Below are 16,118 nucleotides of genomic sequence, written 5' to 3'. Positions count from 1 at the left end.
GTACAAACGATGAAACCTTCGATAGCCGTTTTCAAAAATGTCAAAGATGTAAATGCCAACGACTTGTTTTAGACTGGTAGTTTGAGGTTTATTTAATGAAAAGCCAACCCTGAGTCTGCGCTACTTCCAATCTCACGAGGCCTTCTCAATGTGTCGGTTTTACTCCAGCGTTTCGCACGCACTACGTGGAAATTGGGATCTTTTGCTAGATATCATCAGTGTATTGTTTGTGTGGTGATCACGTGATGGTGGTGTGAGTGAAATGGGGTTGATATTTCTGAAATTCTTTAGATGCGATGATAGGATTTCTACCTGATTGCAAACTGTGGCTTATATTAGACTGATATGGAGAAATAGAGGCCTACATACCACAGGTTGGTGTGATTTATGTTCAATTCACGTTTACTTTATGTCTCGCATTGAAAACGTAAAATTTTGCTTTGCCTTAAATGGGTAAAAATAGTTTTCAATCTATTTGTGATAAACGTTTGTACAAAGTTACAATTTTTATTAAAAATAAATAAATTATGTTTATTCTAATTATAAACAATTTAGCAATTCTGATAAAAAAGATGAAAATTAAATAGAGTTTAATTGTCAAACAATTAACTAAATAAAATATTAAAAAACAAGTGTTACAAACACACTCATTGTGACACGAGCCACGCAGTGAAGAGTGTTACAATGTATTGAGAGGTTGTAACTTATGTTTTTATATTGTTGTGTCTACAACCAGTCTATTATTAGAAGACGTCTTATGATATCAATAAAACACACGGGTCTTATGAAAAATAAATAGCAACCGTCTTGTGATTAGCCCTACTTACTTCCGAATAAAAATTAATTTGACAAACGTTACTTTAAAACGTCAAATGCATACTCTTATTTACTCCCATTTTTTTATATGAAACTCTCGGTTTAAAAAATTGATAAATTGTTATTTGTTATTGTAACAACATTGTTAATGAAATACATTTGTTTTATATTTAGAAATCATATTTTATGGTCAGTTGTTATCCCGGCGCATCCACCATATTTCAATTAATTTTTGTACTGTTATATTGATTGGTGGTACATAAACAACTGCAGTATACTGTTTAATATTTTAGAAAAATTTACTTAAAACAAATAAATAAAGCGTAGCAGGGAATAATAACCAAGTCCAATAAAACATGCAGTAAATCACAAAGTCCATCTGTTTAAATCATAAAATTTTAAAATGGAAGTTGCTTTGTCGTTATTCTTTTCTTTTAAAAATAATTTATTTTTATATTGCGTTAAAATATTATTAGATTTAAAAATTCTTGTTTGCCTTTTTTTTTTAATTTCACATTCTTTTTGCTCAAACTTTAACAGATAAATAAAAAGCTTGTGTTTGATTTTGGAGTTTTTGTTTACAGATGGGAAATTTACAAATCTCCGTTTTAATTTTGTTAGTTATGGCTATTTTACTGTTGGTAGTCTTTTTGGCTTTCTGTTATTCAATGGATGTTTTCACGTGGATTACCGCCTGGGTGTGTTCAAACCGAGAAGAAAAGGTCGGCCTAACTAGATCTAAAGGGCACTATAATGCCAACGGATATTTGGTAAGTGAACAGCAAGCATAATAAATAAGTCGTAATGCTTATGTAAAGGTCATATTTTAAATCATCTTTCATTCTATAGACTAGTAGAAAATAAATTTAGTTTATTCTTCGACACTGTCAAAATTTACGGTTTTTCTCCCGTGTAAGGAAGTTTTGACAACTGTTTGGCATTTCTCAATACAAAACGTCAAATTATTTTTAACAGATTTAAAGCATGTTTAAGCCTTGTTGACTCTAATTCGAAGAATAAAATGTTGTATTCCACTCGTTTGAGTGTAAATCGGACGCTTTATTCCACCTCGTGGATGGTAAACCACTCGTTACATTCGTGGTTTAAGAATCCAAATAAAGAGTCCGATTTACACTCAAACTCGTCGAATAAATAACTATTATGAACTCTGTATAATAGTTATTTATTATACAAGACGATAAAGAAATTGTTTATCTAGGAGTTAAAAGGTTAAGTTTACAAGTCACGAATGGACTTTTTTACGAGTAGATAAACAATCTTTATTGTCGTGTATAATATTTCGTTTTATTTTGTTCTCCCCTACCAGAAATACTTGTGTCTGGCTGATGAATACACTGGTCAAAGTGCAGTAGATAAAAATTACTTTATTTTTACTAGAAGATAAAAGACTACTTTATCTAGTTCAATTGGCTAATAAAAGCACCCTTTAACATTGAGTACAAAATAAACGATGTTTTATATGAAAATAAATAAATCTGTATCTACCATTGCAGAGCAAATATCGCGTGTTTACAAATTTTGTTTTAATGAAAAGTTTTATGAGTTACATCCAATTAATTTCTACTTGATAAATAGAACCTGGATAATGCGTAATAATAAAGCTATTCAGTTAGTTTGTAATTTGAAATTTAAGCCTTCTTTTGTTAAACAAATTATACCATATTATTTATAGTGGATAAATCTCTTGTAGCAGATTAACACAGGTCGCTTGTTTGCAGATAGTGAATGCTAAATGCGGAAGTTTGTTTGAGCGTTGGTTTACAATTTCAGTCTCGGAAATTCTCATCCCGTCATAAAGAGACATTAGTGCATTGTCCACGGTTATAAATTTCAGTTCTTGTATAAGATTTTTTAAACTAAATATTTATTTGTAGTCAAATTTTCAGGTTCATTCCGACTCGGATATCCTCTTAGATTCGACAGGCAGTTTCAAACGATTTGATTCGGTTGATAGAGATTTCAAAATCACACTTGCCACCACAAGCCTTATGGGTGAATGGAATAGTTATGAGGAGGACAACTCAATACCTCCACAACCACTTCGACCAGCACCTGTTCCTTCACCATCACCTCCGCCAACAATCAAAGAGAGCCCTTTAACCAGAAAGCAGAACAGGTAAATATTTAATCAATTATAATTGAAACTTATTGCTATCGGCAATGCTGAGGCTCTTTTTCTTAGTTTTCATTATTTTTTCCTCAGTAGCGAAGATTCGATCGAGAGGACATCAATTTCGCCAATTCCCCGACCAGTATCTTCTGTCAACATGGCGACATTAGCCTCTCAATCATCATTTCCTGTCTATATAACGCCACCACCGACTCCTTCCACTCCGTCTCATTTCACTACCCAACAAGTGGAACCTCCAGTCGAAGAAGTTGAAACCGTTTCGGTTGCCCTGAAAAGAGCTCTCTCCTGCGATAGTGTCTGCTCGGACACTTCTGTTGCCTTAGGAGATCTTGAAGAAGTCAATATTACAGGGTATTTGTGCATCGGACTAGAATACGAAAGGTAAGTAACTGCTGGCTCTGCTTTATTAAATTCTTGTAGAGATTTGCGCTAACTAACAGATCGAAAGGGTTCTCAAGTAAGTATGAAATTGATCTCAATCGGGAATTTAGTCGCAGAATACACGCCATTTCCAACATTCCCTCCCAGAATTCTCAGAGCGTGCAGAGTTAATCGATATGCGTTAGCTTATTCAGACTGTTCTATTCTTACGAAAAAGTAAAATCGTACGGTTTTGCAGCGTTGCAGAGCTTTTCATAGCTTTAATTACGACAAAAAAATGAAAACTATCAAATCATCAACAGATATGACAACGTATGAAATATTCTTTTACAATTTTAAAAGTTGTAGTTTTTGAGGTTTTTTTTTTATTGATTTAACTTTATTTGTGTTTTTTTAATTTCTAGTCACCATATAATAATTATTAAACGACAAACTGGTCAAAAAAATCACTTATTAATTTATTTCGATATCATCGATTTTTGTAAAAATTCAAATTTGTCGAAAAACTTTATCCAGAAAAAATGTAAAAAAATCTGTTCTAGCCAAAAACTGTGTGTCAGTGACTGTGTATTTCTCGCTAACGGTGCGAATTACAAAAAACTTTTTTTGTAGTTGTGTGTCATGATCTAATCACTTTTTCAATTTTGTTTATTGTCTAACAACTCTGTCTTAATTTAATCAAAAAAAATAAGGTCAACGTAACGGAATTGCTTTTTAATTTTGAATATTTAAATACATAGTTAACTTTGTCCCTAAAATATAGTTTTTGCGATCGAATCGTTGCAAACGAATAGCAGATGAGTTTGCAAAAACGTTTTTGGTATGGTATTTTTTTGTTAAAGCTCCCAAAAAACGAATTTACACCTCCTACTAATTAAAAACATTTCGCCACCATAGTAACCAAATTGACATTTTGGTCCGGAAAAGACTTATTTTAGAGACTTAAATGAGTTCCTAAAACAGCTATTTTTGGGGGCCTATACAAGAAATACATATTTTGTTAATTATGAGAATTAGATCATGTGGAACAAACAAATTATTTGTTACAACGTCAAAATTAATGTTTAATGTTTATTTACTTCTCGAAAACTGTTATTTACTGGGTTTTACAATATGCAGCGCCAAACGTTTGTCCTGACAAGTCTAGAAAACCTAGCAAAGTACTTGTGTATACCAGGTGAACAAAAAGTATAGAACCAATCTTTTTTGAAAAAACTAATTCATGAATGATGAAGCGCTATGAAAATGTGTGGTTTCTCAAAAATATATATTTTTAATTATTATTTCTGTTTTTGTGTTCTACATCAATTTTTTAATTTTTTTCCGAACTTGAAAGGCTACGATCAAACGATTACAACTAAGTACACTATATTTCTCTGGATAGTAGAATTCTCAAGGTCACAATTTACGAGTGTACTCAACTTTTATGCACAACGAAGTAACCTTGACAAATACACTGATCACTTTTGACAGCATTTTGACATTTATTGACAATCCACGAACAGCTGGTGTTTTAATTAGTAAATCTTGAGTTTATTTATTTAAATTGATTTTAATGTGCTCGTTAACGGAAACCGAAGGGACTACAATACATACTATTTGATTTGGATATTTAAAATAACCCAACACATGAGTGTTTGAATAGTATTTGAACGAGTTTTATTGAGCTCCAATTTTGGTTAAATCACTCGAAGGTATATGAAAAATACTTTTATTTTCAATTTACTTATAAAAGGTAATTGCAAATCTATCAGATATAATCAACTCAGATAGAAGCATTTGCAGGCAAAGTCAGTAGAATCTGGAAATTTTATCCAAGAATATTCGTTCTTGCGCAAAACTAAAGAAAGGATCAACTTGGGTTTGCTTCCCCCTAGATAGGCCTGCTTGTGACCTTATTCATAGGAGCAAAAATTTCTTTTAAATGATTTGATGAACTGCAGAACTATCGTCACAATAAATAATTATGCTAATCCTCCAACATACCAACACCAAAACACGTTGTATCACAAACTCCTATCACTGAAGCACAAAACTAAATTTGTGATGGTTAACTATTAGTCCTTAACAAACCTTTGAAATTTACCAAAAGGTAATAAAACAATCTTGTTATCCAGTATAAGTCAAATATCTACGAAATTTTTGGAGGGTTTTCCGATTTTTAGTTAATCAACTAAACCACTGCACCACTAAAAGTTTCCTTGAGGCAACTGCGTTTCATTTGGGAACAATAAGTTGTGAGGCACATTACCCTTGTACAAGGTGCAAGGTGTTTCATAACAATTTTGTTAATAAAAACTATGGGTGTAGCTAAAATGTTTGTTATTATCAATAACGATCTTTGATTTATTAAGAAGAACCAACCTTTTGTGCAACATTCAAAAGTTTTATTTGTAAATTGATAACTGCCACAAACACCATGGACATGATTAACAAATTCTAACAAGAAGATGCTTTTCTTCTTACAAATCTTTCATATCAGAGGTTCGATCAACGTTTTGAACAAAATTCTTGGACTTGGGTTCTGTGTTCCAACTTTTAATTTGATCGACACTTTTTTATCGGAGGTAATCTGAGTTATTCACTGATGTTTCATCCAAAAACAAGCTTCGGCTGTTGGATGTTTTGAATAAAGCACGTGATTGTGCCTTAAAATTTTATTAAACCCCAAAACCATCGTACATAACCTTTAATTTCAATGTGACAGAAAAAAACATCATTGCCACCTTTAAAAAATAAAATCGAAAATCATGGCTACGAAAGTCAACACAACTTTGGTAAAACCGCTAAAAACCCTGTTTATCAAATTCTACTATCAACTGAAATAGATAGTATCTACATTTTATTTAATTTAAAAGAAAAAAAATTGTTGCATAAGCAGCTATCTTGAAAAAAATCAAGTAATTCAAAAACAAAACAAAATTTTATTCCAGGTGAACAAAAAAGTATAGAACCAAATCTTTTTTGAAAAAACTAATTGGTGAATGATAAAGCACTATGAAAACGTGAGGTTTCTCAAGAATAAAATTTTTCCTGTTTTGTGTTCGGCATCAATTTTTTTTAATTTTTTTCTTCGAAATTAAAAGGCTACGATCAAATAATTACAACTATCTACATTTTATTCAATTTTTAAAGAAAAAATTTATTGCATAAGTTGCTATCTTGCAAAAAAAATCGAATAACTCAAAAACAAAACAAAATTTTATTCTTAAAAAACCTAGCAAAGTACTTGTGTATACCAGGTGAACGAAAAAGTATAAAACCAAACCTTTTTTGAAAAAACTAATTGATGACTGATGAAGCACTTTATGAAAATGTGAAGTTTCTCAAGAATAATATTTTTCGAATTTTTTCTGTTTTTGTGTCCTGCATCAAATTTTTACATTTTTTTTTTTTTTGAAATTGAAAGACTACGATCAAAGGATTACAATTATCTACATTTAATTCAATTTTTTTAAGAAAAAAATTGTTGTATAGCTGCGCTCGGGCAGCGTTATGTCTTTTTATTATTCTATTCTGTGGTTTTTATTTCAAGCGAATGTTGCGACTTGGTGGTAAACGTCCTGGAAGCCAAAGAGTTGATCGGTCCAAACCGCACTGAAAACGTGTCGGATTCCTACGTTCGCGTATTCCTTCTTCCCGACAAAGAAGCGACAATTCAGACGAAGGTTTACCGAGGTTCAAACAGTCCCAGTTATAAAGAACGCTTCCTTTTTTCGATGTATCCGAGGGAGCAATCGCAGAGATCCCTTTGTTTCCATGTATATTGCACGGATTTATTGTCGCACACATTGATCGGCGAAGGAGAGATTCGTCTGGGAGACATAAGTTTGCGACAACCGGTTACTACATGGGTCACCCTTACCGACACGGGACAGGTAAAGACAGAGGGTTATTTCCGGTTAATGCAACCTTGATTGAATTAATTACTGTAGAAGGGAACGGAGTTTGGCGAAATAATGTTTTCGCTCAGCTATTTGCCTACAGCTGAGAGACTGACAGTCGTTGTTGTTAAGGCGAGAAACTTGAAGTTTCAAAACGACTCGCCTGGTGATTCTTTTGTCAAAGTGAGTAAAGTGAAAAGTATAGAACTGAAACTTGCACATGTTTGTTTTTCAGGTTTATTTAATGCAACAAAGTAAAAAAATCAACAAGAAAAAAACGTCGACAAAGAAAGCCGAAAGAAGCCCAATTTTTAACGAGTCAATGATGTTTAGTGTACCTGCTCACACCTTATCGGTAATTAACTGAAATACTTCCCTGTTGATTTTATGCAGCGTTTGTGGTGGAGGTAGTATTGATTTTGACTGCGGCGTGTAATTGGTCATTATTAATTGCGTTTGTACTTGTATTCACATTTTGATCAAGAGGCTTTCAACCATATTCATGTTTTTCACTTGTCAAAATCATTCATATAAAATAATTTAGAAAATATCTGTTTTTTAGACAATCCAGTTACGTCTGACTGTGGCCGAGGCCCCTCCTAACCCCACAGCAAAAGCATATGCCATAGGTCATGTAATAGTAGGAGCTCAAGCTACTGGCAGATCGTTGAATCATTGGAACCAAATGTTAACTGCCCTAAGAAAACCCGTCGCCATGTGGCATACCCTTCGAAAATAATCATCCTCTTGTTTGTTGTATTTAACAATCCATTTGTAATATTGATTGTTATAAGCCTATCAAAAAATATACGTATCTCTTAGAACGAAATTAAATAGCATGATGGCTGAAAAAGACTTTTTTTCGATGGGCTTCAACTGTTATTTCAACTGTTTCCGGTATTGTGCGTAAAAATACACACTTTCAAAGTGTCTACTTCCATAAATGTGATAAATAGCCTTTATGCTGGTTTGAAATATAATACCGTTGATATTTATGTATTCAAATTCTATTTATATGTTGAATGTAGTCACTTTGTACCTACCGAAAACAATCTTAAAATAATTAATAAACACAGTTGAATCTTGAACTTATTGTGACAATAAACTTTTTTTGTTGACTTTCTAGTTGTAGATTTTTTAGATTGGTATTTTTGGCTTTAAGCTGTGATACTTCGGGCACATCCATCATTTCTCATAACGTTTGTATCCCAAAACTGGTTGTTTGTTGTAATCGTAATAAAACATTACTATCAGAAACAATGTTTCCATTACACTTACTTTACTCTTACTTTACCCTTAAAATTACTTTTAGTTATGTCTCATATATTTTACTAGTAGGAAATGTACCTACACATTTTTAGAAAAGAATTTCAATTGTATTATTTGAATCAGTATCAATAAAAGTTAAAAAAATATAATCAAAAGTAAGTGTAGGTATTTTACTATACTTAGGTATGGTTTATGATAAGTGCATTTATTTTCTGTAATTTTTGCACTGAAAAGCACATTTTACAAAAAAAAATTGTTCTTTAAAAAATCGACAAAAGTCTTAGGATAACTTGCTTTTTTAAACTCGTGGACCAAGGTGGTATGATACGAATGAAACGTTTTTGCATTGGTAATTCTACAAATAATTTTTAAAAAGTAAGTTGAGACCTTGTAATTGTCGAAAATTTGATAAAGCTTATTTATTTTCGTAAATCATCATGTATAACAGGTGTATTTTTAGTTGCCTAACATTTTTTTTTTGTATTTTCGTGCGAATGACACTGCGGATATGTGATAATTCGGACTTTGGAAGACGATTGTTGAATATACGTCTGACAGATATGCTCGACTTATCTAATTCGCGAATTCTTTCCAGCTCTAAAAGGAAAATAACCTGAATATTCACCAGAAAAATTATTATGAAATCACATGAGTAGTTTTAAATTAATGAAGTGTTTACTCAACACGTTGTCTACTTTAAAAAGAAATTTTGGTGTGGTTGTATGATTTAATCTCAAACCGCTCAGTCTAATTTTTTTAATTTTCAGAAAGATATGACCGATTCAGTCAATAAAACGTGCAAATGCTCAGAAACAAACACAAAACCTAAATTAAAGATCCTCGCAATTCATGGATACCGCCAAAATGCAGAAACTTTTAAACAAAAAACCGGGTCTTTTAGAAAAATGGTACATAAATGGGCTGAATTCACCTACATTACTGCACCTCATAAAGTTACTCTAATTGATGACCTTAATCAAACAGATGATATCAATATTGGCCAAAGTCAAGATGAGGGTTGGTGCACTTTAAACCAACTTCTAATTTTCATAAACTTATTTTAGAACAGTATGGATGGTTTTTCAATCGAGATGATCATACGTTCAGAGGAATACGAAAAGGGGGACCCGCGATTGGATTTGCAGACAGTGTAAAGTTTGTAGAAGAGGTTTTTGAGAAAGAAGGCCCTTTTGATGGAATTTTGGGCTTTTCCCAAGGAGCTTGTTTTGTAGGGCTTTTGTGCGATTTGCAGCAAAGACACTGTTTGTATTTTACATGTCGATAATTTATAATTGTCTTATAATTTTCAGTAACAAAATGTAAGTTTAATTTCGCGATTATGGCGTCTGGTTTCAAGTCAGGTTGTTTACCTCATTTAAAATATTTTATTGAAACTATTACATTGCCAAGTCTACATGTATATGGAGAAAGTGATAAAATCATTCCTACTGGTAGTTACAATATTGCTACGGGAAGCGTAAATAAAATTAAATAATTGTATGTTACAGAAATGAGTGGAACGCTAAGTGAGGCTTTTCTTGAACCAAGGATTGTAAAACACCCTGGTGGTCATTATCTTCCCGCGACAGCTGCACAGAAACATGCCTATCAGAGTTTTTTCAGAGATCAATATTTACGTGAAGACGATGTAGATGATGAAACAATTGTTTTCTAGGATTAATTAATAAAAATAAATAATTGGCCTTAGTTCTGTCAAAAAGTTTTTTTAAATTTTCCAATATTCGCGGACAAATGTCGGTAATTTAGACATCTGTATTACCCACAACGTCATCGATTTTGATCATTTTTGATTATTTGGATGGTTGAAAACAACTTGACAAAAGCATGTTGGAAATATCGAATTAGTCATGAAGTTTTTTAAAATTTAAAACTCTCATTATTTCTTGATCGATTTTAAAGGTAAAAATCTACTAGTCAAATCCAAATCACGCAATTTGCGACTATTTTGCGCCAAAACCTTTCGTGAGTGAGGTTATAAAATTTTCCTTTTTGTAGAAGAGCCCGTTTTGTCGCAATATTAAAGTGCAATGCCAGCGGCTGTGGGTTGCATTAACCATTCAAGCAACGAGGAGTGCGGCATTCGGGACGTATGGGCTCACAATTTGGAAGAGGAGTTTAGAACAATAAGAAAGGTATGCTTGAGAGTTTCTGGAAGTTGTACTAAGCACCAGTTGCAGATTGTACAGAAATACCATTATGTTGCCATGGACACGGAATTTCCAGGGGTGGTTGCACGACCCATTGGCGAATTTAAAAGCTCAGCAGACTACCAGTACCAAATGCTGAGATGTAACGTGGATTTGCTGCGAATTATACAATTGGGGCTCACGTTTTTAGATGACAATGGGAAAACGCCAGGGGGTGCTTATACAACGTGGCAATTCAATTTTAAATTTAATTTACAGTAAGTGAGAAATTGAGATGAATTCAGGATGTGTAACCAAATTTTAGGGAAGATATGTATGCACAAGACAGCATTGATTTATTAACAAATTCCGGAATTCAGTTCAAAAAACACGAAGATGAAGGTATAGAACCGTTAGATTTTGCTGAATTACTCATGACATCAGGTATTGTTCTTATGGATAACATCAAATGGTTGTCGTTTCACTCCGGTTATGACTTTGGTTATTTAATAAAACTTTTAACCGACAACCATTTGCCTCAAGATGAAAATGAATTTTTTGAACTGCTTAAACTGTATTTCCCCGCCATTTATGACGTAAAGGTATAAGCACAGGTAACTTGTTTATAAAAAAATAACATGTTTTTTTTTAGTATTTGATGAAATCGTGTAAAAACCTGAAAGGGGGGCTACAAGAAGTTGCAGAACAGTTAGATTTAGAAAGAGTGGGTCCACAACATCAAGCTGGATCTGATTCGCTGCTAACCGGAATGGCGTTTTTCAAAATGAAGGAAATGTTTTTTGAGGATACAATCGATGATTCTAAATTTTCTGGACATCTGTACGGGCTGGGTACATCATTTGCCGTAAACGGAACTTCCAATAACTATGCCTCTGATAATGGAGAAAATACCAATTCATGAAAATCTGTCTTGATTTATATTTTAATTATTCACAGTGGTCAGATTTGTGTAAATAAGAACGCTTGTTTTTTTGTATTGTTTTATAATTGCCACGAGATTACTTAATAAGAAAAACTATCATTTACTGATTGTACTGGTTTTATTCTCCATTAAATAAGATTTTTCTATTTTGCGTGTTGGCAATTATTTCAGTGGAAATGACGCTCATCCTTTCCGAATTGATCCAATTCTCGTCCGTTTTGTAAGCTCGACACTAATTTATGTACAGATATCGGTGTCAGTTTTAGGGGAATTACTCATTTTATAGGACAAAGGGGGCGCAGTTGTGCCAACATGAAAGCAGTTATTAATGTAAAATGCATAATAATTTCTGTTTTTCTGTCTTAACAAACGATAGGTACAAAAAATTGTCAAAGAAACCTCCCAGAACTCAAACTGCATTTAAGCAAATATGTTTTTTTTTTAATTTCTCTAATTCCTTATCTTTTTTGTCAAGGTTAGAGTTGTCAGTTAACCGAAAGTCTTGTGCCAAAAAATCGATTGTTGCTGTTTATTTATCCAGTTTTCACGTTTGAATTATTATTTTTACACATGTTCACGTAGTTAACTTTAAAGATAAGATTAAATCTACTTTGTTTTTGTGTAATAATAAACTAAAAAGGTAATCTTCAGAAAAAGGTATGTATAACAGAATAATATTGTACCAAACAAGTTTTTTTCTTTTATTTTATTATTTTATTTTTCTTTTAAATAATCCTATTTTTTTAAGTAATTTCACTCCTGGATTACTGAGATTTATAGGTTATAATTTTATGACCAAGAAACAAGATGGGAAACCTACGTATTATGTACCTAGATATAATTAAAATTAAAATAATTATCGGATCATATCGTGGGGATTTATTTGCAGTGCAGCCCAGAAATTGGGGAATGGCCAACTTTTCAACCAGTTATTAGATTTGATTTTTATTTACCTATTTCTTTCTTCAAAAACATGCAACTTAGGTTTACTGATTAGGATCAGTGAGGAATTACATTTTTTTCACCTTTTGTCCACTAATAATTAAAGTAAAGCGTATGAATTAATCAAAGTTTTGGAATGTTTTATGTAACTCGCTACGTTTGGTAGTACGTAATATACTTATAATTAGTGCTTTACTTTTGATAAAAAAATTTAATGCTTCTAAACGGGGAATAGATATTAATAAGAATTGATCAAAAAACTCAAAATAAAATAGACAAATAAATGAAAAATAATGTTACAATTGCACGTATCTTGTAACAAAATGTGCTGGTGGGTTAAAAAAAAGTTTTAAGTACATTTTTTTGATTACAGGTCATTTTCCACCATGAGTGAAACAGTGATTGGAATAGACTTAGGAACAACCAACACATGTGTATGTGTACACCTCAACAACAAATTGAAAATACTTGAAAACAAAGAAGGTGGAAGAACAACACCGTCTTATGTTTTCTTCACTGAGCAAAACAGTGTCATAGTCGGCCAATATGCAAAACGTATGGCTGACGTCAAACCGGAATACGGCATTTATGGTAAAAAATCCACAAATCAAACTCCAAAAACGCTTATTTTCATTTTCCAGAAATCAAAAGACTTGTAGGACGAAAATACGACGACCCTTATATCAAAAAGAATTTAAACTATTTACCTTTCCAAGTTACCAACATCTCTAACGATCCAGTCGTAGTCGTCCAAACCAAAACCCAAGTTTTTAAAAGATCACCTCAGGAGTTATGTGCTTACATTTTAGGAAAGATTAAAAGCGACGCTGAAGCCAAGTTGGGTCACCCTATCAACAAAGCTGTGATTACAGTGCCTGCTTATTTCAATATTGCTCAAAGAGAAATGACTTTAGCCGCAGCCAAAACAATCGGGTTTATAGTGTTGAAACTCTTGAACGAGCCAACAGCTGCTGCTCTGAGTTATTACTACGAACACAAAAGTAGTGACGGCGATGGATATTCTCTTGTTTACGATTTAGGAGGGGGCACTTTCGATGTTGCCATTTTGCAAAGAAATGGTAGCGATATTACAATCCTTGGGGTTGACGGTGAGACCCACTTGGGAGGACACGATTTTGACAATTTACTAGTTGAGCACGTGTGCCAAGTGTTAATAAGTCAATACAACTACAACCCGAAAAATGATCGCCGAAACATGCGTAGACTAAACAATGAATGTGAAGAGGTGAAAAAGATGCTTTCAGAGAGTGAAGAAACAAGTATCATTCTGAACGCGTTTGTGCCAAATTCAAACATTGTTGAAATCCCCATCACCCGAGGACAGTTTGAATCAAAAGCAGAACATTTGTTCCAAAAAACCATCGATATTATGACCAGATGTTTGGAAAAAGTCAATTTGAAAAAAAGCGATATTAAGGAGGTTATTCTAAGTGGGGGATCCACTCGAATTCCCAAGATCCAGTCAATGATCAGTGCGTATTTCAACGGCAAAGTTTTAAACAAATTCATTAATCCGGACGAATGTGTGGCTGAAGGAGCCGCAATTCAAGCAGCGCTTTTATCAAAAAATCCATCACAAACCATAAGTCAAATCAAAATCACTGATGTCACTGCTTTGTCTTTGGGTATTAGCGATTTTGTTGATGTTATGACATTCATGATCAAGCGTAATACACCAATCCCTGTCACCAAAACAACAAAACGCGTAACAGTTTATAACAATCAAGCAAATATGAGTTTCGACATCTATGAAGGGGAAAGACTCAACGCAAAGAAAAATTATTTTTTGGGCCACTTGGAGATCACCGATCTTACACCAGCTCCGCCCGGTCAGTGTGGGGTGACAGTAGTTATGACTGTTGATCAGAATGGAATTTTGACTGTTAAAGCTACCGAAACCGTAAGCAACAGGACCAAGGATGTTAAGATTGTGTATACTAGAGGGAGTAGAAGCGATGGTGATATTAAGAAAGTTGTGGTTGAAGCTGAGGAAAATACGGCGGAGGATGAACGTTTCAGACAATTTGCAGACATTAAGGGTTTTGTGTATAAGTACTGTATTAGGGCTATGTATAATTTTGAAGAAAAAGGGCTTGTCGCGACTCACAAGGACGTTTACGATAAATGCAGTGATGTGTTAAAAAAATTAAAGGACTTGGATGTAGATGATGAAAAAGAGGTTATTAAGCTGAAACAACAAGTCGTACCTTTGTGTAAACCTTTAGAGAAGAAATATGCATTCAAATATATGCCTTAAATACTATAATACTAATATTGATTAATTTTAATTTCCATTGGTTTTATACAATAATTTACTTTCTATGTATTTTTTTCTTTATAAATAAAGTTTTGTTCTGAGAGATTATATAATTTACTTTTACTAAGCAATAACAGGTGCTAAGTATAAATAATCTAAAATATAAATACAGGGCGAGTCATTTACAATAAAGACCCTAACCAATTTTCACACGCAACCCGAAATACATTCTCACAGATAACTTGGCTTTAGTTGTGTATAAAAAATTTACTTTAATAATAATAATAAAATAAAAAATAGTTATTTTTTGTAAGAGTGTTTTAGATAGTGTTTTATCCACGCAAGAATGTTTAACCGCGAGAACGTCATACAACTGCAGTTCAGGATTTACCGTTATCTTCTACGATGATGAGCCTTAAGTGGATAAAACGCGACTAACACACGACTGCAATATAACGTTTTATCCACAATCACAGGCCCAAATTATTCCAAACTTAATTAAAAATTAAACTGATATTTAAACGTCACGCCAAATGTGCTTTCGGTTAAACGTAGTAAGCTGTTGCGCGGTGTGCTGGTTACTAACAGTGGAATAAAGTTACTTTATTCCACTAGTGGATAAAGTGGTACTTTATACGCATTTAAAGTGTGGAATAAAGTCTCTTTATAGAGTGATTGTTGATAAATAAAATAATTAAAGTTTCACTTGCATCGTGTTTTTTATTTTTAATTAATTCTATTTTCATTTAATAGGCTTTTTATCTCTACGCTTGTTGAATTATCATATATGTAATTCTTTTCTAAAAGAAACAAACCTAAATTATTTGTTGGTAATGAAATAACTTTAATACTTTAGTGAACTGTGTGTTCTTCATTTAGTTAGTGCAAAAAGCAACCTTAAAAGTAGGCTGAAATGCCGCCTTGATATTTTAACGTTTTTAATTTACTTTAAAAACAGGATAGAATCTTTAAAATTTTAACTATTGTAAGTACTTACTGAAAAATTGAACAGGGAAAAAGTTACCGTGTCAAAAAAATTGTGAAAAATTTTAACTTTATTTGGACAAAATCTAAGCCAACAAAGCAAATATTTCACTGCTACGGTGTTCAGACATTATTATATGTATTATGGAAAAATTAAAATTAATTGCTGAAAGGTTCAATGAAAATTTTAGTTGGCTAATATTCTCAAGGTTGATCAAGTAATCACAAGTGACTATTTTTATTTTCTTAATTGTAAAACAATGTCTATTTATTTTTGAAACAAAAAATAAACTTTCATTAACAATTTCGTAATGAATCGTCT

The 16,118-nt window shown here is 32.7% G+C and overlaps 4 protein-coding genes across 9 annotated transcripts; all 4 read left to right on the top strand.

Moving 5' to 3' along the window:
• Positions 1–158: 158 nt before the first annotated feature.
• On the top strand, positions 159–8,481 carry LOC123004985 (synaptotagmin-12). 3 transcript variants are annotated; one of them, XM_044398559.1, is made up of 8 exons: positions 159–374; positions 1,401–1,586; positions 2,724–2,953; positions 3,044–3,349; positions 6,885–7,227; positions 7,285–7,416; positions 7,469–7,588; positions 7,796–8,481. In XM_044398559.1, the coding sequence occupies exons 2-8, from the start codon at positions 1,401–1,403 to the stop codon at positions 7,970–7,972; spliced, it is 1,494 nt and encodes a 497-aa protein (XP_044254494.1). In that variant the 5' UTR covers positions 159–374; the 3' UTR covers positions 7,973–8,481. The 3 variants fall into 3 exon arrangements, with proteins under 3 accessions (XP_044254494.1, XP_044254493.1, XP_044254492.1); XM_044398558.1 differs by having other exon boundaries at positions 3,041–3,349; XM_044398557.1 differs by having other exon boundaries at positions 2,712–2,953; positions 3,041–3,349.
• A 582-nt stretch (positions 8,482–9,063) lies between these two features.
• LOC123004952 (esterase AGAP003155) lies at positions 9,064–10,209 on the top strand. Of its 4 annotated transcripts, none has more exons than XM_044398503.1 (5): positions 9,064–9,214; positions 9,274–9,519; positions 9,567–9,764; positions 9,813–9,953; positions 10,011–10,209. In XM_044398503.1, exons 1-5 carry the CDS (start codon positions 9,151–9,153, stop codon positions 10,175–10,177), a joined length of 816 nt encoding a protein of 271 aa, XP_044254438.1. In that variant the 5' UTR covers positions 9,064–9,150; the 3' UTR covers positions 10,178–10,209. The 4 variants fall into 4 exon arrangements, with proteins under 4 accessions (XP_044254438.1, XP_044254439.1, XP_044254437.1 ...); XM_044398504.1 differs by having other exon boundaries at positions 9,270–9,519; XM_044398502.1 differs by having other exon boundaries at positions 9,066–9,219; positions 9,270–9,519.
• A 59-nt stretch (positions 10,210–10,268) lies between these two features.
• Positions 10,269–11,743, top strand: LOC123004951 (CCR4-NOT transcription complex subunit 7). Its single transcript, XM_044398501.1, has 5 exons — positions 10,269–10,422; positions 10,519–10,655; positions 10,701–10,927; positions 10,975–11,251; positions 11,302–11,743. Exons 2-5 carry the CDS (start codon positions 10,551–10,553, stop codon positions 11,569–11,571), a joined length of 879 nt encoding a protein of 292 aa, XP_044254436.1. The 5' UTR covers positions 10,269–10,422; positions 10,519–10,550; the 3' UTR covers positions 11,572–11,743.
• A 203-nt stretch (positions 11,744–11,946) lies between these two features.
• LOC123004940 (heat shock 70 kDa protein-like) lies at positions 11,947–14,915 on the top strand. The gene is made up of 3 exons (XM_044398484.1): positions 11,947–12,249; positions 12,908–13,125; positions 13,176–14,915. The coding sequence occupies exons 2-3, from the start codon at positions 12,921–12,923 to the stop codon at positions 14,810–14,812; spliced, it is 1,842 nt and encodes a 613-aa protein (XP_044254419.1). The 5' UTR covers positions 11,947–12,249; positions 12,908–12,920; the 3' UTR covers positions 14,813–14,915.
• The last annotated feature ends 1,203 nt before the right edge of the window (positions 14,916–16,118 follow it).

Source organism: Tribolium madens, unplaced genomic scaffold (genome assembly GCF_015345945.1).
Source record: "Tribolium madens isolate multiple individuals breed KSU strain unplaced genomic scaffold, Tmad_KSU_1.1 Scaffold_20;HRSCAF=117;Tcas5.2_LG4, whole genome shotgun sequence".
Classification (NCBI taxonomy): domain Eukaryota; kingdom Metazoa; phylum Arthropoda; class Insecta; order Coleoptera; family Tenebrionidae; genus Tribolium; species Tribolium madens.
The sequence above is the reverse complement of the archived record's forward strand: the minus strand, read 5'-3'. Positions and strand labels throughout refer to the sequence as shown.

Excerpts from the sequence above, each read along its gene's own strand:
- LOC123004985 (XM_044398557.1), top strand. The coding sequence starts at position 1,401 with ATGGGAAATTTACAAATCTCCGTTTTAATTTTGTTAGTTATGGCTATT. Across the intron at positions 2,954-3,040 it reads TTAACCAGAAAGCAGAACAG|TAGCGAAGATTCGATCGAGA; the intron begins GTAAATATTTAA and ends TTTTTTCCTCAG. Across the intron at positions 3,350-6,884 it reads ATCGGACTAGAATACGAAAG|CGAATGTTGCGACTTGGTGG; the intron begins GTAAGTAACTGC and ends TTTTATTTCAAG.
- LOC123004952 (XM_044398502.1), top strand. The coding sequence starts at position 9,151 with ATGAGTAGTTTTAAATTAATGAAGTGTTTACTCAACACGTTGTCTACT. Across the intron at positions 9,520-9,566 it reads TGGCCAAAGTCAAGATGAGG|AACAGTATGGATGGTTTTTC; the intron begins GTTGGTGCACTT and ends AACTTATTTTAG. Across the intron at positions 9,954-10,010 it reads TGATAAAATCATTCCTACTG|AAATGAGTGGAACGCTAAGT; the intron begins GTAGTTACAATA and ends TGTATGTTACAG.
- LOC123004951 (XM_044398501.1), top strand. The coding sequence starts at position 10,551 with ATGCCAGCGGCTGTGGGTTGCATTAACCATTCAAGCAACGAGGAGTGC. Across the intron at positions 10,656-10,700 it reads AGTTTAGAACAATAAGAAAG|ATTGTACAGAAATACCATTA; the intron begins GTATGCTTGAGA and ends CACCAGTTGCAG. Across the intron at positions 11,252-11,301 it reads CCGCCATTTATGACGTAAAG|TATTTGATGAAATCGTGTAA; the intron begins GTATAAGCACAG and ends GTTTTTTTTTAG.
- LOC123004940 (XM_044398484.1), top strand. The coding sequence starts at position 12,921 with ATGAGTGAAACAGTGATTGGAATAGACTTAGGAACAACCAACACATGT. Across the intron at positions 13,126-13,175 it reads ACCGGAATACGGCATTTATG|AAATCAAAAGACTTGTAGGA; the intron begins GTAAAAAATCCA and ends TTCATTTTCCAG.